General features: G+C 46.7%; 3 protein-coding genes across 3 annotated transcripts; 2 read left to right on the top strand and 1 right to left on the bottom strand.

The window, feature by feature from the left end:
- The first annotated feature begins 789 nt into the window (after positions 1-789).
- On the top strand, positions 790-6,083 carry LOC309880877 (pancreatic alpha-amylase). Its single transcript, XM_082766267.1, has 10 exons — positions 790-972; positions 1,589-1,735; positions 1,937-2,134; positions 2,960-3,190; positions 3,621-3,754; positions 3,842-3,964; positions 4,079-4,178; positions 4,666-4,787; positions 4,897-5,022; positions 5,766-6,083. The coding sequence occupies exons 1-10, from the start codon at positions 805-807 to the stop codon at positions 5,953-5,955; spliced, it is 1,539 nt and encodes a 512-aa protein (XP_082622393.1). The 5' UTR covers positions 790-804; the 3' UTR covers positions 5,956-6,083.
- A 4,642-nt stretch (positions 6,084-10,725) lies between these two features.
- On the bottom strand, positions 10,726-15,785 carry LOC309880923 (pancreatic alpha-amylase-like). Its single transcript, XM_082766381.1, has 10 exons — positions 15,600-15,785; positions 14,837-14,983; positions 14,438-14,635; positions 13,285-13,515; positions 12,720-12,853; positions 12,510-12,632; positions 12,296-12,395; positions 12,015-12,136; positions 11,780-11,905; positions 10,726-11,043 (listed from the first exon to the last, which is right to left on the bottom strand). Exons 1-10 carry the CDS (start codon positions 15,765-15,767, stop codon positions 10,854-10,856), a joined length of 1,539 nt encoding a protein of 512 aa, XP_082622507.1. The 5' UTR covers positions 15,768-15,785; the 3' UTR covers positions 10,726-10,853.
- Positions 15,786-17,018: 1,233 nt separating this feature from the next.
- Positions 17,019-22,082, top strand: LOC309880988 (pancreatic alpha-amylase-like). The gene is made up of 10 exons (XM_082766492.1): positions 17,019-17,202; positions 17,819-17,965; positions 18,167-18,364; positions 19,293-19,523; positions 19,955-20,088; positions 20,176-20,298; positions 20,413-20,512; positions 20,672-20,793; positions 20,903-21,028; positions 21,765-22,082. The coding sequence occupies exons 1-10, from the start codon at positions 17,035-17,037 to the stop codon at positions 21,952-21,954; spliced, it is 1,539 nt and encodes a 512-aa protein (XP_082622618.1). The 5' UTR covers positions 17,019-17,034; the 3' UTR covers positions 21,955-22,082.
- The last annotated feature ends 639 nt before the right edge of the window (positions 22,083-22,721 follow it).

The raw sequence follows: 22,721 nt of genomic DNA on the forward strand, positions 1-22,721 counted from the left end.
AATACAAACTGTTCCAAATGGGAGCAAGAGAGAATAAGGATTCTAACATCATAAGTAAAAGGAGTCAATTCATTCTGACAAAAATATGCACCAGCTCCATATATGACCTTGTCTACTCCAAAACAGAAAGCAACCAGTGAAGTGATTACAAATTGTGATTATGAGGATAGTGAGAACAAACCTATTGATAGTCATTATTACCAAGACCAACCCAATGCATGGTCAAATTTTAAAACACCGTTCCCTCGAGACTTGTATTAAGCTAAAGGTACGTTATTCAGCTACTCAAGCCTCACAACGTGTTGTGTGATGCATCAGCTATTGACTGAGAGAGGCTGGTCTGGTACCCAGATGTGAGCTGGGATTAATCCTGAGTGCTAGATGCCGCTGAATCCCTCTGAATTCATTCATTCTCCGAGACCTATTAGAGTTCCACTTGTCTTATAATGCCTTTCATTTCATGTTCCAGAGCTCCCCTCAAGGGTCCACGTGTCACGCCTGGGCTAACTTCTGATACATTATTTTGTTTATATGACTGGAAAGAATACAGTCCCAAATTTGGGTGCACAGCACACAGATGGCTTGGTTTATGATAAGGCATAAACATTGTGAAAAGGTATTTTATCTTCAGCTGTGGGTCAATTTGGGAGAAAAACAAAATGGAAGAGAGATATCCTCTCACTACCCAAACAATAACTGATAGTGTTTATCTCTGAGAAATCTGTCAGCTGCAGTAGGAACTTTGTCATCTTGCAGGAGTATAAATTGGCAGTGGAGAGACCACAGCCTTATGCTGAAGGCACCATGCAAGTCCTCCTTCTCCTCGCAGCCGTAGGGCTTTGCGGAGCGCAGTACAACTCCAACACTCAGGCTGGGAGGACATCTATTGTACATCTCTTTGAATGGCGCTGGGCCGATATTGCTCTCGAGTGTGAACGCTACTTAGCTCCTAATGGATTTGGAGGAGTTCAGGTACGTTGTTTCCTGCCCGTAGGTAGTGAAACTGCTTTGTAACATTTGATTAATAAACCGCAAAAGGCCAGAATCAGAGACAGCCAGCTCCAAGTAACTTTGGTGTGGAACGTGGGGATGGAAGTAGTAAATGCTGTTAGGCGCAACCAGAGATCCCGCCGGCCTGGGTCGGGTGTCTCTCCATCAGACCAGCTGCAAAGGTGCACGCTTTCCCCTGATGGGCTTCCCTTGGAAGGCTAAGTTTTCCTCTTCCCTTTTTACTGAGGCAAGTGTCTCAGCGTGGAGTTTTGGCTTTCCGAAGGATGTCTCTATTGCAGACAAAAGTAGTTCCTGTGGCTTCAGCCCTCCCATGTGCGTGCCCTTGGACAGCAGGCCCAGGCTGGACATGGGCAGCCCATGGGAACAAAAGAGAACTTCCTTGCTACCAGTCTACAAGACGGACATCTCGCAGACCCCAGCTTGTGCTGCAGGGAGGGAGAGAGAGCGAGAGAGACCGGGTCTAGCACAAAGCCTGTCTCTCATGGGAATCCAGGACTAATCTTGGTGCATGTTTTGCACTTTGAACTTGAAACAGGAACTACTGGTTTCTTACTGAGGTCCATCATCTCGTCTGCAGGTTTCTCCTCCAAATGAAAATATTGTCCTTACTAACCCATTCAGACCCTGGTGGGAAAGATACCAGCCCATCAGCTACAAGCTCTGCACTCGATCAGGAAATGAAGATGAATTCAGAGACATGGTGACCAGATGCAACAACGTTGGAGTAAGTGCCTTTAAAACACGTAACTGATACAGCGAGCAGTGTGGTTTCAACTGAGGGACGTCACTGCTCCTGTCCTCAAAGGAGGCAGAAATGGAGAATATGAAAGGGGAAAAAGGGTCGAATTAACAGTGATGTGATAAAGCTCTGACTGTTACTTCACAGCCCTACAAAGCATACTGAAGTGCAATCACTACGTTTCAGGTTTATATTTATGTGGATGCTGTCGTCAACCACATGTGTGGGTCTGCAGGTGGCTCAGGCACCCATTCAACCTGTGGAAGCTATTTTGACGCTGGGAACGAAAATTTTCCAGCAGTGCCGTACTCTGGCTGGGATTTCAATGATGGCAGATGTCACACCTCAAATGGAGAAATCCAGAATTATGGAGACATATATCAGGTAAATTTCTATGGGAAAACTGTGAATTCTTTTTTAACCTGTTCTGTAAAGACTACTGTAAGGCCACACAAAGGGAGTAGGTGACCACAGATTCAGCGCTTCACCACCTGACCAGTGAATACAGTGAGCATCATAGATTTGTCTTCAGGGAAGGTACTTGTGGTGCACAGTATAGTAGGCACTGAGAAATCACAAACCTGCCCCACATGTTTCATGTGGGCATGCGCAGGACTGTGCGCCTGAACTGATGGAGCCCAAAGCACTCAGCTGCACCAGTGAGCTCTTCCTTACAGCTGCAAAACTCAGCTGAGCCTGATAAGGTGCCTCCTGGAAAACTGGCAGCAGTGCAAGATGCTACCCTGGCTGCGCGCGGTAGTGTTTTTGTACATGGAATGTGTGGCAGGTCTTTCTCAAGTTCACAGCTCAGCCTTCATCAGCTTTGCAATGATACGCTGTGCAAATTCCCATCCGGAATGCTGATGACATCAAGGTGGGGAGGTGATATTTTACTGACCACTGCTTTATAAGCTGCTGCATGGAGTGAGACCACAGTGCTCTTCATTACTTTCCTTTTCTCCTTTCTCTTTTTTCATTTCCTTTGTCATTTGTCCTTTATCTTTTCCTTTTTCTTTCCCTTTCCTTTGTCTTTTTGCTTTTGCTTTTACTTTTCCTTTCTCCTTTGTCCTTTTTGTTTTTCTTTTTCCTTTTCTTATTTTTCTTTTCCATTTTCTTCTCCTTTTTTTTTTTTTTTTGAATATGCTTTTGCTTTCCCTTTTCCATTCTCCATTCATTTCTCCTTTACATTGCTCAGTTTTCCTTTCACAGGTCCGTGACTGTCGCTTGGTTGGTCTTCTTGATCTGGCCCTGGAGAAGGACTATGTACGCTCAAAAGTTGCAGAGTACATGAATTACCTCATTGATATTGGTGTAGCAGGCTTCCGGATTGATGCTGCCAAGCATATGTGGCCTGGGGACATCAAAGCATTTCTGGACAAGCTGAATACTCTGAATACTCGATGGTTTCCTTCAGGAACAAAACCGTTCATTTACCAAGAGGTAATCTCCATGAATTTCCTTTCTGCTTCTCTTTGTGCATGTGTCTTTTCTACCTTCCTCCTCCTGAGGAGTGGCAGTGATGCCATGGGCCTGTTCCTACACACCAGGAAAGGCTGAGCTCCGCAGTCCAGTGGGGAGTGATACCTGCCCTTCAGAAATGCAAGGCACCTTGAAATCTATGTGGGGATTTCTAATGGTCAACTAACTAGGAGGTGGTAGGCGGCAGCTTAGGGCAACTCTACAGCCCCTTCTTTCCACATGGTTACAACATGTATTGTACCAACTTTTGGTTGATTTGCCCAGCAGAAACGAACGTGCTGGGCAATGCATTTCTCTCAAGCTAAAAGATGAGGTAAAGTTGCTGAGTGAATGCAGCAATTTTGTCTATGTGGGACCAGAAAAGATGATTACCTTCTGCTTCCTGTACTAGGTAATTGACTTGGGTGGTGAGCCGATCACAGGCAGTCAGTACTTTGGAAATGGCCGAGTGACCGAATTCAAATACGGCGCAAAACTGGGGACAGTGATCCGCAAGTGGAATGGAGAAAAGATGGCCTACTTAAAGTAAGGGCACCCATCGTGCAGCTTGCCTAGGATACGCTGGATGCACAGCTTGGCGGGGTAGATTCAAGTCCTTGTGTTTTTGGCCAGGAACTGGGGAGAAGGCTGGGGCTTTGTGCCTTCTGACAGAGCCTTGGTCTTTGTGGATAACCATGACAACCAGCGGGGGCACGGGGCTGGTGGAGCTTCCATTCTCACCTTCTGGGATGCCAGGTAAGGAATGCGGGGTTGTCTGGCTGATGCCTCTTCCTCTTGCTGATTTGTTTGTCTCTTTGTTCCCTGGCACGCTTTCTCTAGCCACATCTCATTATGCTTTTGGCCCATCAGGCTTTATAAAATGGCCGTTGGTTTCATGTTGGCTCATCCGTATGGATTCACACGTGTGATGTCAAGTTATCGTTGGACAAGAAATTTTGTAAATGGGAAGGTAAGTTTGTAACAGTCAAGATTCATGTTTGCTAAACTTCTCAAGTGATTTCTCTGTCTAATCTTGGATCAGGTGGGTGTAAACCTGATCTTTAGTGAGGTTGGGGTTGGTCTGTTCTCCTACATGCCTGGTGACAGGACGAGGGGGAATGGGCTTAAGTTGCGCCAGGGGAGTTTTACGTTAGATGTTAGGAAGAACTTCTTTACTGAAAGGGTTGTTAGGCATTGGAACAGGCTGCCCAGGGAAGTGGTGGAGTCACCAACCCTCAAAGTCTTCAAAAGACATTTAGATGTATAGCTTAGGGATATGGTTTATTGGGGACTGTTAGCGTTAGGTCAGAAGTTGGACTTGATGATCTTGAGGTCACTTCCAACCTAGAAATTCTGTGATTATGTGTGATTCTGTGAAAATTAGGAGCGCCATCCATCCCGCATTTTGATCTGCTTTTTCCAGTAAGAACTTTCAAATGTCTCTTTTCAATAAAAAGGACGTCAACGACTGGATTGGACCACCTAGCAACTCGGATGGATCAACAAAGTCGGTTACAATCAATGCGGACACCACCTGTGGCAACGACTGGGTTTGTGAGCATCGCTGGCGGCAAATAAGGTAGGAGACTCTGGAGCAAAATGCAGTAAAAGCAGTGACTTTTGCATGATGAGCCTCGTGGCTGTGGAGCTCTTGCAACTCCAGTGACAGCGATTCCTGGCATTTTCAGGAACATGGTTATCTTCCGTAACGTGGCAGACGGCCAGCCTTTCTCAAACTGGTGGGACAATGGCAGCAATCAAGTAGCTTTTGGCCGTGGCAATAAAGGCTTCATAGTCTTTAATAATGACGACTGGTAAGTTGGTGGGAGAGACCGTATCCCCGAGGAGAAGCAGAGCTCCCCAGATGGAACGCTGAAAGGGCTCAGGTGTTGGGAGGGGGGATGTCCTTCAGCTAGAGTGCTGACGGGTGAATGGAGAACATCGAAAGCAAGGCTGAGGTGTCTGAGTGGAGCGTCTGAAGATGTACAGATTGCTCGTTAGCATCTTGAGCATCCCATTCCTGTGGTCTGCCTCACATACCGTGTCATCTCCAGTACACCCACAGATGAATTCACATGAGAAGAGGCTGAGGCTGTGGACAGAGCAGTGCCCAAGGATGGAAGCAGTAGGAGCTGAAGTTTTGGTAGTTCTGAGCGGAGCAGGCACTCTCTCACTTCCCTCATCCAAACTTGCCCGTCCAATCCAAGCCAGTCCAAGCCCGTTCAACCCTAATGGATTGAACGCTCATCACAATTAGGATTACCTTTAGCAGCACGCGTCCTGTTGTGAAGCTCTTTTATGCTTTGATTTTGTCCTGTTCTTTTCTTCCAATGAGAACAACTCCTGCTGCCTGAGCGAGATTCAGATAGTGGCACCCCACTTCTGGAGGGCTGATAAAGGAGTGCAGGGAGAGAAGCCGGGTCAGGCTTAGTAACTCCCTTGCATCGCATTGCCTTTCCAAGTCATGCAATAGCATCAGCTTCAGGATTCCTTTACCCAGTTGCAAATATCTGTTTTGAAAACAACAGAGAAGCAACGTTCACTGATTTTCACACAGGTACATGAACGTCAATTTGCAAACTGGTCTGCCTGCTGGTACCTACTGTGATGTTATTTCTGGACAAAAAGAGGGCAACGCGTGTACTGGAAAGCAGGTGTATGTTTCTGGGGATGGAACGGCTAACTTCCAGATCAGTAACACTGACGAAGATCCATTTGTTGCAATTCACGTTAATGCCAAGTTATAACTTCAATCAGAATTTGTTTCTCTCCTGTCCGTCTGTACGTATGCTGTTTCCCCCATTTGCGATTCCCTAGTGTTCAAGATCCTGTGACTCTCCGTTCCCAGTGAACAATAAATGGCAATCAAACTGAAGAGTGATGTCTTTCCTCTTAATGAACTGGTTCGTAATAGCATTATTACGTCAAAACCGTATGCTATGCCAGTAGTAGGAATTAGGGCGCTATCCCAAGCAATCCCAAATTTATTCTGATCAAAACGAGTGTTACAAGTGAACACTCTTAATTAAAGGTTACCGATTTGCTAGGAAGCGTTCTCTGGAAATGGTGACCATCAATAATTTGTTCATAACATATCTCATGAGTAAGACAACTGTTTTCTTCCAAGCAAATAACGCTAAGTCATTCGCTGTCTGTGCAGATGTGGCTTGACCAAAATCTTTCACTGCCATCTGGGTTGTCTTGTGCTATCCCACACTGCAAGCAACAGGCTCCGGGCAGTCAAGCAGCAACTGGAATGGGGAGCCAGCCTCTTTCAAAGGGGCAGGAGTGCTGCCTGGCCTGATCCCAGGGGCAAAAGACAGGTTTGCAATGGATATCCTGACAGAGAGTGGAGCACAGCGTATGCTCGTCTCCATGCTGCACTAGGTTGTTGTAAAGTTTTTTGTTTGTTTGTTTTGGTTGGTTGATTTTGGTTTTGGTTGGTTGCTTCCTTGATTGTTGTTTAGTTTTGGTTCCGGCCCATGTTGACATTCAGGTCTAACACTCAGAAACTGGATGGTTCTCTGCTAACTATTAGACAGACATTACCTAACCCCAAATGTAAAAGTCTAGCCATAAAGATTGCAAGCTCTAACCACCGTACCTTCTGTGGAAAACGATTGAAATGACCTACATGTACATCCACCTGAGGTGTCCATAAATAACAGGCAACAAAGGCATGCAGAATGCAGAGATCGTGGAATCACAGGATCATTAAGGTTGGAAAAGGCCTCCCAGATCATCTGGTCATCCCAGATCATCCCCCTACCACTAGGGTCACCCACTAAACCATGTCCCTATGCACCAAGTCCAATCCTTCCTTGAACACCCCCAGGGACGGTGACTCTACCACTTCCCTGGAAACCCATTCCAGTGCCTAACTGCTCTTTCTGAGAAGAAATGTCTCCTAATTTCCAACTTGAACCACCCCTGGTGCAACTTGAGGCCATCCCCTCTTGTCACTAGTAATGCGCAAGAGGAGGCCGGCCGCCAGCTCCCCACACCTTCCTCTAGGGTCGCTGTAGGGAGCAGTAAGGCCTGCACTGAACCTCCTCTTCTCTAGACTAAACAACCCCAGTTCTCTCAGCCACTCCTCATAAGACTTGTGTTCCAGACACTTTGCCAACTTTGTAGCCCTTCTCTGGACCAGCTCCAGGGCCTTGGTGTCCTTCTTGTACTAAGGGGCCCAAAACTGAACACAGTAGTCGAGGTGCGGCCTTGCCAAAGCAGAGTACAGGGAGCGGTCACCTCCCCGGTCCTGCTGGCTACACTATTCCTGATACAAGACAGGACGCCATCGGCCTTCTGGGCCACCTGGGCACACTGCTGGCTCGTGCTCAGGTGAGCATTGACCAACACCCCCATATCCTCTTATAATAATAATTGCTTTCCAGCCACTCGGCCCCAAGCCTGTGGCGCTGCATGGAGTTGTTGTGGCCAGAGGGCAGGAGCCAGCACTTAGCCGTGTTGAACGTTATCCCCTTGGCCTCTGCCCATCAATCCAAGCTGTACAGGTCCCGCTGCAGGGCCTTCCTACCCTCTGGCAGATAGACACATCTCCCCAGCTTGGCATCATCTGTCAGATGGATGTGTCTTGGCTTGTGATCATGTCTGAATCCAAATCTTCCATCATGTTGGACTGCAGCGTGTATTTTACGTGATGTAGAAATTGAAGACTCGGCCTCAGCACTGCACGTACCACTGGAATTAATACTCTATATTAACACATGCAAGTAGGATTTCTGCCTTTAAACTGGTTCACAAGGTCTAAGTTGAGTATGCCTGAGAAAGACCTACATTTCACTTTTACCTTTGGAACAGCCGGCACGAGCATTAGTTTGCATGAAGACTTAATGGTACCACTGCATAGAAAGCAGAAGAAATAATAATGAAGAAAACAGTGCTAACTAATTCTGAAAAACCTGAAGATCAGCAATAATCTTGACAGTACCTCTAGGTTTCCTGACTCATCTCAAAGACCTGTTGTTGTTCAGGAAGACACTTGCTTTTTTCACCTTCTTTGTATTGTTTTAGGAAGCAAATATGTACCAAAAAGAGCTTGAAACAAAAGGAACAAAAACAAACGCTGGGTCACAGAATCACAGAATCACTGAATCGTAGGGGTTGGAAGGGACCTCAAAAGATCATCGGGTCCAACCATGCTGCCAAAGCAGGTTCCTTAGAGCAGGCTGCCCAGGTAGGCGTCCAGACAGGCCTTGAATATCTCCAGAGAAGGAGACTCCACAACCTCCCTGGGCAGCCTGTTCCAGCGCTCCGTCACCCTCACCGTGAAGAAATTCTTTCGCATGTTGGTGCGCAACTTCCTGTGCTCCATCTTGCTCCACCTTGTTCTGTCCCCACAAACCACTGAAAAGAAGTTGGCCAAATCCCTCTGTCTCCCACACCTCAGGTATTTATACACATTGATGAGATCCCCTCTCAGTCTTCTTTTCTCCAGGCTGAACAGAGCCACGTCTCTCAGCCTTTCTTCATAGGGAAGATGCTCCAGGCCCCCTATCATCTTTGTGGCCCTCCGCTGGACTCTTTCCAGGAGATCCCTGTCTTTTTTTTTTGTACTGGGGAGCCCAGAACTGGACACAGTACTCCAGGTGAGGCTTGACCAGGGCAGAGTAGAGGGGGAGGATCACCTCCATTACCTGCTGGCCACGCTCCTTTTCATGCACACCAGGATCCCATTGGCCCTCTTGGCCACCAGAGCACACTGCTGGCTCATGGTCAACGTGTCGTCCACCAGGACGGCCTTCTCCTCAGAGCTCCTCTCCAGCAGGTCGCCCCCCAGCCTGTATTGATACGTGCGGTTGTTCCTTCCCAGGTGCAGGACTCTACACTCGCTCTTATTAAACCTCATTTGGTTTCTTCCTGCCCATCTCTCCAACCTGTCCAGGTCTTGCTGAATGACAGCACAGCCTTCTGGCGCATCAGCCACTCCTCCCAGCTTTGTGTCATTGGCGTACTTGCTGAGGGCAGACATTATTCCCTCATCAAGGTCATCGATGAAGATGTTGAGCAACACCGGGCCCAACACCGACCCCTGGGGAAAACCGCTACTCACGGGTCTCCAGCCAGACTCTGCGCCACCGATCACCACCCCCTGAGCTCGGCCAGTCAGCCAGTTCTCAACCCACCTTACTGTCCACTCCTCTATCCCACACTTTCTTAGCTTTGCTAGCAGGATGTCATGGGAGACAGTATGGAAAGCCTTGCTAAAGTCAAGGTAGATCACATCCACTGCTCTCCCCCCATCTACCCAGCTGGTGATGCCATTATAGAAGGCAACAAGGTTGGTCGAGCACGACTTCCCCTTGGTGAATCCGTGCTGACTACTGCAAATAACATTCTTCTCTTTGAATTGCTTGGAGATAGCGTCCAGAACAAGTTGTTCCAACACCTTTTCAGGGACTGGGTGCAGCCCTGATCTTTCAAAAGCAGTGAACAGATTGGCGACCAAATTTTGAATTCACTTAAGAAGACAGTGACAGTAATTATTTTCTTTGACGTTCTAGAATGAAACAGACAGCAAAGACTGACTCTTCAATTGCTACATCACATAAAATAAATGCTGCACTCAAACATCATGGAACATTTGGATTGAGGAATGATTACAAGCAGGGATATATCCCTCTCTGTATTCTGCATGCCTTTATTGCCTAATACTTACAGAAACCACCGGTGGATATGTGTCATTTCAATCATTTTCCACAAAAGTTATGGTGGTTAGAGCTTGCAATCTTTATGGCTAGACGTTTACATTTGGGATTAGGTAATGTTCATCACATAGCTAGTATAGAATCACACACTTTGTGAGTGATAGACTGCACGTTAACATGAGCATGAAAAAAACACCTAAAGAGCAAACCAACATCAAAAATAAGATAAAAAATAAAAATAAAAATAAAAATAGAAATAAAAATAGAAATAAAAATAAAAATAAACATAAAAATAAATAAAAATAAATAAAAATAAAAAAAAAAAAACAAAAATAAAAATAAAAATAAATAAATAAAGAGGTGGAACAGCCTGTGGAACAGCCAGCATGACCGTTAAATTGCAGGAAGCCACTGGGGATATCAGAGGGAGTACCGATCTTTTCTTTGATAAAGACATAAACGGAGTGTGAAGCAGGTCACACACTGGCTTGACTGATGTCAAAGTCTGGAATAACTGATTGGCGCAGCCGAGCTTCATCTGCTGACCTGGGCTCCACACTGGCTTTGCCCCAGAGAAAGGACATACTGCCGGCAAGCAGAGGCTGCCTGCCCCAGTGTGTTTGCTCCAGCTTACAGCTATGCGTGCACCTATCGGCCTTGGCATTGGAACATTTTAACTTGCTCAGGTGCTGGCTTCTTTTGTCTTATTTTTTATTTTCTTCTGTGTTTCTGAGATCTGGGAAATGCAGTGCTCTCTTGGTAACCTTAAGAGCTGCCAATGGTATGGCCCCCAGTTATGACATGATAATGCTACTATGACCCAGTTCATTAGGAGGAAAGACATCACTCTTCAGATTGATTGCCATTTATTGTTCACTGGGAACGGAGAGTCACAGGATCTTGAACACCAGGGAATTGCAAATGGGGGAAACAGCATACGTACAGACCACCGGGAGAGAAACAAATTCTGATTGAAGTTATAACTTGGCATCAACGTGAATTGCAACAAATGGATCTTCGTCAGTGTTACTGATCTGGAAGTTAGCCGTTCCATCCCCAGAAACATACACCTGCTTTCCAGTACACGCGTTGCCCTCCTTTTGTCCAGAAATAACATCACAGTAGGTACCAGCAGGCAGACCAGTTTGCAAATTGACGTTCATGTACCTGTGTGAAAATCAGTGAACGTTGCTTCTCTGTTGTTTTCAAAACAGATATTTGCAACTGGGTAAAGGAATTCTGAAGCTGATGCTATTGCATGACTTGGAAAGGCAATGCGATGCAAGGGAGTTACCAAGCCTGACCCTGCTTCTCTCCCTGCACTCCTTTTCCAGAAATGGGGAGGCCACTGTGTGAATCTAGATCAGGCTGTAGGAGTTGTTCTCATTGGAAGAAAAGAACAGGACAAAATCAAAGCATAAAAGAGCTTCACAACAGGACGCGTGCTGCTAAAGGTAATCCTAATTGTGATGAGCGTTCAATCCATTAGGGTTGAACGGGCTTGGACTGGCTTGGATTGGACGGGCAAGTTTGGATGAGGGAAGTGAGAGAGTGCCTGCCCTGCTCAGAACTACCAAAACTTCAGCTCCTACTGCTTCCATCCTTGGGCACTGCTCTGTCCACAGCCTCAGCCTCTTCTCATGTGAATTCATCTGTGGGTGTACTGGAGATGACACGGTATGTGAGGCAGACCACAGGAATGGGATGCTCAAGATGCTAACGAGCAATCTGTACGTCTTCAGACGCTCCACTCAGACACCTCAGCCTTGCTTTCGATGTTCTCCATTCACCTGTCAGCGCTCTAGCTGAAGGACATCCCCCCTCCCAACACCTGAGCCCTTTCAGCGTTCCGTCTGGGGAGCTCTGCTTCTCCTTGGGGATACGGTCTCTCCCACCAACTTACCAGTCGTCATTATTAAAGACGATGAAGCCTTTATTGCCACGGCCAAAAGCTACTTGATTGCTGTCATTGTCCCACCAGTTTGAGAAAGGCTCGCCGTCTACCACGTTACGGAAGATAACCATGTTCCTGAAAATGCCAGGAATGGCTGTCACTGGAGTTGCAAGAGCTCCACAGCCAAGAGGCTCATCATGCAAAAGTCACTGCTTTTACTGCGTTTTGCTCCAGAGTCTCCTACCTTATTTGCCGCCAGCGATGCTCACAAACCCAGTCGTTGCCACAGGTGGTGTCCGCATTGATTGTAACCGACTTTGTTGATCCATCCGAGTTGCTAGGTGGTCCAATCCAGTCGTTGGCGTCCTTTTATTGAAAAGAGACATTTGAAAGTTCTTACTGGAAAAAGCAGCGCAAAAAGCAGGATGGATGGCGCACCTAATTTTCACCCACCCGATCCAGGATTGGACAGAGAAATCACTTGAGAAGTTTAGCAAACGTGAATCTTGAGCGTTACAAACTTACCTGCCCATTTACAAAGTTTCTTGTCCAACGATAACTTGACATCACACGTGTGAATCCATACGGATGAGCCAACATGAAACCAACGGCCATTTTATAAAGCCTGTTGGGCCAAAAGCATAATGAGACGTGGCAAGAAAAAGCATGCCAGGGAACAAAGAGACAAACAAATCAGCAAGAGGAAGAGGCATCAGCCAGACAACCCCGCATTCCTTACCTGGCATCCCAGAAGGTGAGAATGGAAGCTCCACCAGCCCCGTGCCCCCGCTGGTTGTCATGGTTATCCACAAAGACCAAGGCTCTGTCAGAAGGCACAAAGCCCCAGCCTTCTCCCCAGTTCCTGGCCAAAAACACAAGGACTTGAATCTACCCCGCCAAGCTGTGCATCCAGCGTATCCTAGGCAAGCTGCACGATGGGTGCCCTTACTTTAAGTAGGCCATCTTTTCTCCATCCCACTTGCGGATCACTGTCCCCAGTTTTGCGCCGTATTTGAATTCGGTCACTCGGCCATTTTCAAAGTACTGACTGCCTGTGATCGGCTCGCCACCCAAGTCAATTACCTAGTACAGGAAGCAGAAGGTAATCATTTTTCTGGACTCACAGAGACAAAAAATGCTGCATTCACTCAGCAACTTTACCTCATCTTTTAGTTTGAGAGAAATGCATTGCCCAGCACGTTCGTTTCTGCTGGGCAGATCAGCCAAAAGTTGGTACAATACATGTTGTAACCATGTGGAAAGAAGGGGCTGTAGAGTTGCCCTAAGCTGCCGCCTACCACCTCCTAGTTAGTTGACCATTAGAAATCCCCACATAGATTTCAAGGTGCCTTGCATTTCTGAAGGGCAGGTATCACTCACCCACTGGACTGTGGAGCTCAGCCTTTCCTGGTGTGTAGGAACAGGCCCATGGCATCACTGCCACTCCTCAGGAGGAGGAAGGTAGAAAAGACACATGCACAAAGAGAAGCAGAAAGGAAATTCATGGAGATTACCTCTTGGTAAATGAACGGTTTTGTTCCTGAAGGAAACCATCGAGTATTCAGAGTATTCAGCTTGTCCAGAAATGCTTTGATGTCCCCAGGCCACATATGCTTGGCAGCATCAATCCGGAAGCCTGCTACACCAATATCAATGAGGTAATTCATGTACTCTGCAATTTTTGTGCGTACATAGTCCTTCTCCTGGGCCAGATCAAGAAGGCCACTCAAGCGACAGTCGCGGACCTGTGAAAGGAAAGAAGAGCAAGTTAACGGAGAAGGAGAAAGGAAAAAGGTAAAGGAACATGAAAAGTACAAAGGAAAGAGGTTAAATATGGGGGACAAAGGAAAGGAAAAAGGAAAAGGGAAAAGGGAAAGGAAAAGGGAAAGGGAAAGGGAAAGGGAAAGGGAAAGGGAAAGGGAAAGGGAAAGGGAAAGGGAAAGGGAAAGAACAAAAGAAATGGGAGAGAAGAGAGAGGAGAGAGAAAGGAAGAGAGAGGAGAGAGGAGAGATGTGAGAGAGGAGAGAGGAGAGATGCGAGAGTGGAGAGAGGAGACAGGAGAGAGGAGACAGGAGAGCAGAGATAGGACAAAGGGGAAGGTAATGAAGAGCACTGTGGTCTCACTCCATGCAGCAGCTTATAAAGCAGTGGTCAGTAAAATATCACCTCCCCATCTTGATGTCATCAGCATTCCAGATGGGAATCTGCACAGCGTATCATTGCAAAGCTGATGAAGGCTGAGCTGTGAACTTGAGAAAGACCTGCCACACATTCCATGTACAAAAACACTACCGCGCGCAGCCAGGTAGCATCTTGCACTGCTGCCAGTTTTCCAGGAGTTTTCCACCTTATCAGGCTCAGCTGAGTTTAGCAGCTGTAAGGAAGAGCTCACTGGTGCAGCTGAGTGCTTTGGGCTCCATCAGTTCAGGCGCACAGTCCTGCGCATGCCCACATGAAACATGTGGGACAGGTTTGTGATTTCTCAGTGCCTACTATACTGTGCACCACAAGTACCTTCCCTGAAGACAAATCTATGATGCTCACTGTATTCACTGGTCAGGTGGTGAAGCGCTGAATCTGTGGTCACCTACTCCCTTTGTGTGGCCTTACAGTAGTCTTTATAGAACAGGTTAAAAAAGAATTCACAGTTTTCCCATAGAAATTTACCTGATACATGTCTCCATAATTCTGGATTTCTCCATTTGAGGTGTAACATCTGCCATCATTGAAATCCCAGCCAGAGTACGGCACTGCTGGAAAATTTTCATTCCCAGCGTCGAAATAGCTTCCACAGGTTGAATGGGTGCCTGAGCCACCTGCAGCCCCACACATGTGGTTGACGACAGCATCCACATAAATATAAACCTGAAACGTAGTGATTGCACTTCAGTATGCTTTGTAGCGCTGGGAAGCAACAGTCAGAGCTTTATCACATCACTGTTAATTCGACCCTTTTTCCCCTTTCATATTCTCCATTTCTGCCTCCTTTGAGGACAGGAGCAGTGACGTCCCTCAGTTGAAACCACACTGCTCGCTGTATCAGTTACGTGTTTTAAAGGCACTTACTCCAACGTTGTTGCATCTGGTCACCATGTCTCTGAATTCATCTTCATTTCCCGATCGAGTGCAGAGCTTGTAGCTGATGGGCTGGTATCTTTCCCACCAGGGTCTGAATGGGTTAGTAATGACAATATTTTCATTTGGAGGAGAAACCTGCAGATGAGGTGATGGACCTCAGTAAGAAACCAGTAGTTCCTGTTTCAAGTTCAAAGTGCAAAACATGCACCAAGATTAGTCCTGGATTCCCATGAGAGACAGGCTTTGCGCCGGACCCGGTCTCTCTCGCTCTCTCTCCCTCCCTGCAGCACAAGCTGGGGTCTGCGAGATGTCCGTCTTGTAGACTGGTAGCAAGGAAGTTCTCTTTTGTTCCCATGGGCTGCCCATGTCCAGCCTGGGCCTGCTGTCCAAGGGCACGCACATGGGAGGGCTGAAGCCACAGGAACTACTTTTGTCTGCAATAGAGACATCCTTCGGAAAGCCAAAACTCCACGCTGAGACACTTGCCTCAGTAAAAAGGGAAGAGGAAAACTTAGCCTTCCAAGGGAAGCCCATCAGGGGAAAGCGTGCACCTTTGCAGCTGGTCTGATGGAGAGACACCCGACCCAGGCCGGCGGGATCTCTGGTTGCGCCTAACAGCATTTACTACTTCCATCCCCACGTTCCACACCAAAGTTACTTGGAGCTGGCTGTCTCTGATTCTGGCCTTTTGCGGTTTATTAATCAAATGTTACAAAGCAGTTTCACTACCTACGGGCAGGAAACAACGTACCTGAACTCCTCCAAATCCATTAGGAGCTAAGTAGCGTTCACACTCGAGAGCAATATCGGCCCAGCGCCATTCAAAGAGATGTACAATAGATGTCCTCCCAGCCTGAGTGTTGGAGTTGTACTGCGCTCCGCAAAGCCCTACGGCTGCGAGGAGAAGGAGGACTTGCATGGTGCCTTCAGCATAAGGCTGTGGTCTCTCCACTGCCAATTTATACTCCTGCAAGATGACAAAGTTCCTACTGCAGCTGACAGATTTCTCAGAGATAAACACTATCAGTTATTGTTTGGGTAGCGATCTGGGTATCACTCTTCCGTTTTGTTTTTTCCTGAATTGCCCCACAGCTGAAGATAAAATACCTTTTCACAATGTTTATGCCTTACTATATACCAGTATGTGCTGTGCACCCAAATTTGGGACTGTATTCTTTCCAGTCATATAAACAAAGATAATGACTGATAGAGGCTTGTCATCTAGCACTCAGGATTCATCCCAGCTCACACCTAGCTACCAGACCAGCCTCTCTCAGTCAATAGCAGATGCATCACAGCACACACTGTGAGACTTGAGCAGCTGAATTACATACCTTTAGCTTAATACAAGTCTCGAGCGAACGGTGTTTTAAAATTTTATCATGCATTGGGATGGTCTTGGTAATAATGACAATCAATAGATTTTTTCTCACTATCCTCGTAATCACAATTTGTAATCACCTCACTGGTTGCTTGCTGTTGAAGTGTAGGCAAGGTCATATGTGGAGCTGGTGAAGATTTTTGTATAAATGAATTGACTCCTTTTACTTACGATGTCAGAATCGTTATTCCCTCTTGCTCCCATTTGGAACAGTTTGTCTTCTACTGTGACAGTACTGAAGATAGAAACCAATGAACCAAAGTTCCCACCAATAAATGTGCCATTGCTGTTAGTTAAAATAAAGGCAATTTACTATTTTAGATTGATTGAGAGTGGCTGATCTGGTACCCAGATGTGAGCTGGGATTAATCCTGAGTGCTAGATGCCGCTGAATCCCTCTGAATTCATTCATTCTCCGAGACCTATTAGAGTTCCACTTGTCTTATAATGCCTTTCATTTCATGTTCCAGAGCTCCCCTCAAGGGTCCACGTGTCACGCCTGGGCTAACTTCTGATACATTATTTTGTTTATATGACTGGAAAGAATACAGTCCCAAATTTGGGTGCACAGCACACAGATGGCTTGGTTTATGATAAGGCATAAACATTGTGAAAAGGTATTTTATCTTCAGCTGTGGGGCAATTCAGGAAAAAACAAAACGGAAGAGTGATACCCAGATCGCTACCCAAACAATAACTGATAGTGTTTATCTCTGAGAAATCTGTCAGCTGCAGTAGGAACTTTGTCATCTTGCAGGAGTATAAATTGGCAGTGGAGAGACCACAGCCTTATGCTGAAGGCACCATGCAAGTCCTCCTTCTCCTCGCAGCCGTAGGGCTTTGCGGAGCGCAGTACAACTCCAACACTCAGGCTGGGAGGACATCTATTGTACATCTCTTTGAATGGCGCTGGGCCGATATTGCTCTCGAGTGTGAACGCTACTTAGCTCCTAATGGATTTGGAGGAGTTCAGGTACGTTGTTTCCTGCCCGTAGGTAGTGAAACTGCTTTGTAACATTTGATTAATAAACCGCAAAAGGCCAGAATCAGAGACAGCCAGCTCCAAGTAACTTTGGTGTGGAACGTGGGGATGGAAGTAGTAAATGCTGTTAGGCGCAACCAGAGATCCCGCCGGCCTGGGTCGGGTGTCTCTCCATCAGACCAGCTGCAAAGGTGCACGCTTTCCCCTGATGGGCTTCCCTTGGAAGGCTAAGTTTTCCTCTTCCCTTTTTACTGAGGCAAGTGTCTCAGCGTGGAGTTTTGGCTTTCCGAAGGATGTCTCTATTGCAGACAAAAGTAGTTCCTGTGGCTTCAGCCCTCCCATGTGCGTGCCCTTGGACAGCAGGCCCAGGCTGGACATGGGCAGCCCATGGGAACAAAAGAGAACTTCCTTGCTACCAGTCTACAAGACGGACATCTCGCAGACCCCAGCTTGTGCTGCAGGGAGGGAGAGAGAGCGAGAGAGACCGGGTCCGGCGCAAAGCCTGTCTCTCATGGGAATCCAGGACTAATCTTGGTGCATGTTTTGCACTTTGAACTTGAAACAGGAACTACTGGTTTCTTACTGAGGTCCATCACCTCATCTGCAGGTTTCTCCTCCAAATGAAAATATTGTCATTACTAACCCATTCAGACCCTGGTGGGAAAGATACCAGCCCATCAGCTACAAGCTCTGCACTCGATCGGGAAATGAAGATGAATTCAGAGACATGGTGACCAGATGCAACAACGTTGGAGTAAGTGCCTTTAAAACACGTAACTGATACAGCGAGCAGTGTGGTTTCAACTGAGGGACGTCACTGCTCCTGTCCTCAAAGGAGGCAGAAATGGAGAATATGAAAGGGGAAAAAGGGTCGAATTAACAGTGATGTGATAAAGCTCTGACTGTTGCTTCCCAGCGCTACAAAGCATACTGAAGTGCAATCACTACGTTTCAGGTTTATATTTATGTGGATGCTGTCGTCAACCACATGTGTGGGGCTGCAGGTGGCTCAGGCACCCATTCAACCTGTGGAAGCTATTTCGACGCTGGGAATGAAAATTTTCCAGCAGTGCCGTACTCTGGCTGGGATTTCAATGATGGCAGATGTTACACCTCAAATGGAGAAATCCAGAATTATGGAGACATGTATCAGGTAAATTTCTATGGGAAAACTGTGAATTCTTTTTTAACCTGTTCTATAAAGACTACTGTAAGGCCACACAAAGGGAGTAGGTGACCACAGATTCAGCGCTTCACCACCTGACCAGTGAATACAGTGAGCATCATAGATTTGTCTTCAGGGAAGGTACTTGTGGTGCACAGTATAGTAGGCACTGAGAAATCACAAACCTGTCCCACATGTTTCATGTGGGCATGCGCAGGACTGTGCGCCTGAACTGATGGAGCCCAAAGCACTCAGCTGCACCAGTGAGCTCTTCCTTACAGCTGCTAAACTCAGCTGAGCCTGATAAGGTGGAAAACTCCTGGAAAACTGGCAGCAGTGCAAGATGCTACCTGGCTGCGCGCGGTAGTGTTTTTGTACATGGAATGTGTGGCAGGTCTTTCTCAAGTTCACAGCTCAGCCTTCATCAGCTTTGCAATGATACGCTGTGCAGATTCCCATCTGGAATGCTGATGACATCAAGATGGGGAGGTGATATTTTACTGACCACTGCTTTATAAGCTGCTGCATGGAGTGAGACCACAGTGCTCTTCATTACCTTCCCCTTTGTCCTATCTCTGCTCTCCTGTCTCCTCTCTCCTGTCTCCTCTCTCCACTCTCGCATCTCTCCTCTCTCCTCTCTCACATCTCTCCTCTCTCCTCTCTCTTCCTTTCTCTCTCCTCTCTCTTCTCTCCCATTTCTTTTGTTCTTTCCCTTTCCCTTTCCCTTTCCCTTTCCCTTTCCCTTTCCCTTTCCCTTTCCCTTTCCCTTTCCCTTTCCCTTTTCCTTTCCCTTTTCCCTTTTCCTTTTTCCTTTCCTTTGTCCCCCATATTTAACCTCTTTCCTTTGTACTTTTCATGTTCCTTTACCTTTTTCCTTTCTCCTTCTCCGTTAACTTGCTCTTCTTTCCTTTCACAGGTCCGCGACTGTCGCTTGAGTGGCCTTCTTGATCTGGCCCAGGAGAAGGACTATGTACGCACAAAAATTGCAGAGTACATGAATTACCTCATTGATATTGGTGTAGCAGGCTTCCGGATTGATGCTGCCAAGCATATGTGGCCTGGGGACATCAAAGCATTTCTGGACAAGCTGAATACTCTGAATACTCGATGGTTTCCTTCAGGAACAAAACCGTTCATTTACCAAGAGGTAATCTCCATGAATTTCCTTTCTGCTTCTCTTTGTGCATGTGTCTTTTCTACCTTCCTCCTCCTGAGGAGTGGCAGTGATGCCATGGGCCTGTTCCTACACACCAGGAAAGGCTGAGCTCCACAGTCCAGTGGGTGAGTGATACCTGCCCTTCAGAAATGCAAGGCACCTTGAAATCTATGTGGGGATTTCTAATGGTCAACTAACTAGGAGGTGGTAGGCGGCAGCTTAGGGCAACTCTACAGCCCCTTCTTTCCACATGGTTACAACATGTATTGTACCAACTTTTGGCTGATCTGCCCAGCAGAAACGAACGTGCTGGGCAATGCATTTCTCTCAAACTAAAAGATGAGGTAAAGTTGCTGAGTGAATGCAGCATTTTTTGTCTCTGTGAGTCCAGAAAAATGATTACCTTCTGCTTCCTGTACTAGGTAATTGACTTGGGTGGCGAGCCGATCACAGGCAGTCAGTACTTTGAAAATGGCCGAGTGACCGAATTCAAATACGGCGCAAAACTGGGGACAGTGATCCGCAAGTGGAATGGAGAAAAGATGGCCTACTTAAAGTAAGGGCACCCATCGTGCAGCTTGCCTAGGATACGCTGGATGCACAGCTTGGCGGGGTAGATTCAAGTCCTTGTGTTTTTGGCCAGGAACTGGGGAGAAGGCTGGGGCTTTGTGCCTTCTGACAGAGCCTTGGTCTTTGTGGATAACCATGACAACCAGCGGGGGCACGGGGCTGGTGGAGCTTCCATTCTCACCTTCTGGGATGCCAGGTAAGGAATGCGGGGTTGTCTGGCTGATGCCTCTTCCTCTTGCTGATTTGTTTGTCTCTTTGTTCCCTGGCATGCTTTTTCTTGCCACGTCTCATTATGCTTTTGGCCCAACAGGCTTTATAAAATGGCCGTTGGTTTCATGTTGGCTCATCCGTATGGATTCACACGTGTGATGTCAAGTTATCGTTGGACAAGAAACTTTGTAAATGGGCAGGTAAGTTTGTAACGCTCAAGATTCACGTTTGCTAAACTTCTCAAGTGATTTCTCTGTCCAATCCTGGATCGGGTGGGTGAAAATTAGGTGCGCCATCCATCCTGCTTTTTGCGCTGCTTTTTCCAGTAAGAACTTTCAAATGTCTCTTTTCAATAAAAGGACGCCAACGACTGGATTGGACCACCTAGCAACTCGGATGGATCAACAAAGTCGGTTACAATCAATGCGGACACCACCTGTGGCAACGACTGGGTTTGTGAGCATCGCTGGCGGCAAATAAGGTAGGAGACTCTGGAGCAAAACGCAGTAAAAGCAGTGACTTTTGCATGATGAGCCTCTTGGCTGTGGAGCTCTTGCAACTCCAGTGACAGCCATTCCTGGCATTTTCAGGAACATGGTTATCTTCCGTAACGTGGTAGACGGCGAGCCTTTCTCAAACTGGTGGGACAATGACAGCAATCAAGTAGCTTTTGGCCGTGGCAATAAAGGCTTCATCGTCTTTAATAATGACGACTGGTAAGTTGGTGGGAGAGACCGTATCCCCAAGGAGAAGCAGAGCTCCCCAGACGGAACGCTGAAAGGGCTCAGGTGTTGGGAGGGGGGATGTCCTTCAGCTAGAGCGCTGACAGGTGAATGGAGAACATCGAAAGCAAGGCTGAGGTGTCTGAGTGGAGCGTCTGAAGACGTACAGATTGCTCGTTAGCATCTTGAGCATCCCATTCCTGTGGTCTGCCTCACATACCGTGTCATCTCCAGTACACCCACAGATGAATTCACATGAGAAGAGGCTGAGGCTGTGGACAGAGCAGTGCCCAAGGATGGAAGCAGTAGGAGCTGAAGTTTTGGTAGTTCTGAGCAGGGCAGGCACTCTCTCACTTCCCTCATCCAAACTTGCCCGTCCAATCCAAGCCAGTCCAAGCCCGTTCAACCCTAATGGATTGAACGCTCATCACAATTAGGATTACCTTTAGCAGCACGCGTCCTGTTGTGAAGCTCTTTTATGCTTTGATTTTGTCCTGTTCTTTTCTTCCAATGAGAACAACTCCTACAGCCTGATCTAGATTCACACAGTGGCCTCCCCATTTCTGGAAAAGGAGTGCAGGGAGAGAAGCAGGGTCAGGCTTGGTAACTCCCTTGCATCGCATTGCCTTTCCAAGTCATGCAATAGCATCAGCTTCAGAATTCCTTTACCCAGTTGCAAATATCTGTTTTGAAAACAACAGAGAAGCAACGTTCACTGATTTTCACACAGGTACATGAACGTCAATTTGCAAACTGGTCTGCCTGCTGGTACCTACTGTGATGTTATTTCTGGACAAAAGGAGGGCAACGCGTGTACTGGAAAGCAGGTGTATGTTTCTGGGGATGGAACGGCTAACTTCCAGATCAGTAACACTGACGAAGATCCATTTGTTGCAATTCACGTTGATGCCAAGTTATAACTTCAATCAGAATTTGTTTCTCTCCCGGTGGTCTGTACGTATGCTGTTTCCCCCATTTGCGATTCCCTGGTGTTCAAGATCCTGTGACTCTCCGTTCCCAGTGAACAATAAATGGCAATCAATCTGAAGAGTGATGTCTTTCCTCCTAATGAACTGGGTCGTAGTAGCATTATCACGTCGTAACTGGGGGCCATACCATCGGCAGCTCTTAAGGCTACCAAGAGAGCACTGCATTTCCCAGATCACAGAAACACAGAAGAAAATAAAAAATAAGACAAAAGAAGCCAGCACCTGGGAAAGTTAAAATGTTCTGTTTCCAAGGCTGATAGGTGCACGCATAGCCGTAAGCTGGAGCAGGCACATTGGGGCAGGCATCTGCAAGCAGTGCCTCTGCTTGCCGGCAGAATGTCCTTTCTCTGGGGCAAAGCCAATGTGGAGCCCAGGTCAGCAGATGGGCTGTGCCAATCAGTTATTCCAGCCTTTGACATCAGTCAAGCCAGTGTGTTGCCTGGTTCACACTCCGTTTATGTCCTTTAGCAAACAAAAGATCAGTTCTCCCACTGTTATCTCCCGTGGCTTCCTGCAAACTAACGGTCATGCTGGCGGTTCCACAGGCTGTTCCACCTCTTTATTTATTTATTTTTATTTTTATTTTTATTTTTATTTTTATTTTTATTTATTTTTATTTTTATTTTTATTTTTATTTTTATTTTTATTTTTATTTTTATTTTTATTTTTATTTTTATTTTTATTTTTATTATTTTTTA

Source organism: Aythya marila (assembly GCF_965140915.1).
Source record: "Aythya marila genome assembly, chromosome: 8".
Classification (NCBI taxonomy): Eukaryota; Metazoa; Chordata; class Aves; order Anseriformes; family Anatidae; genus Aythya; species Aythya marila.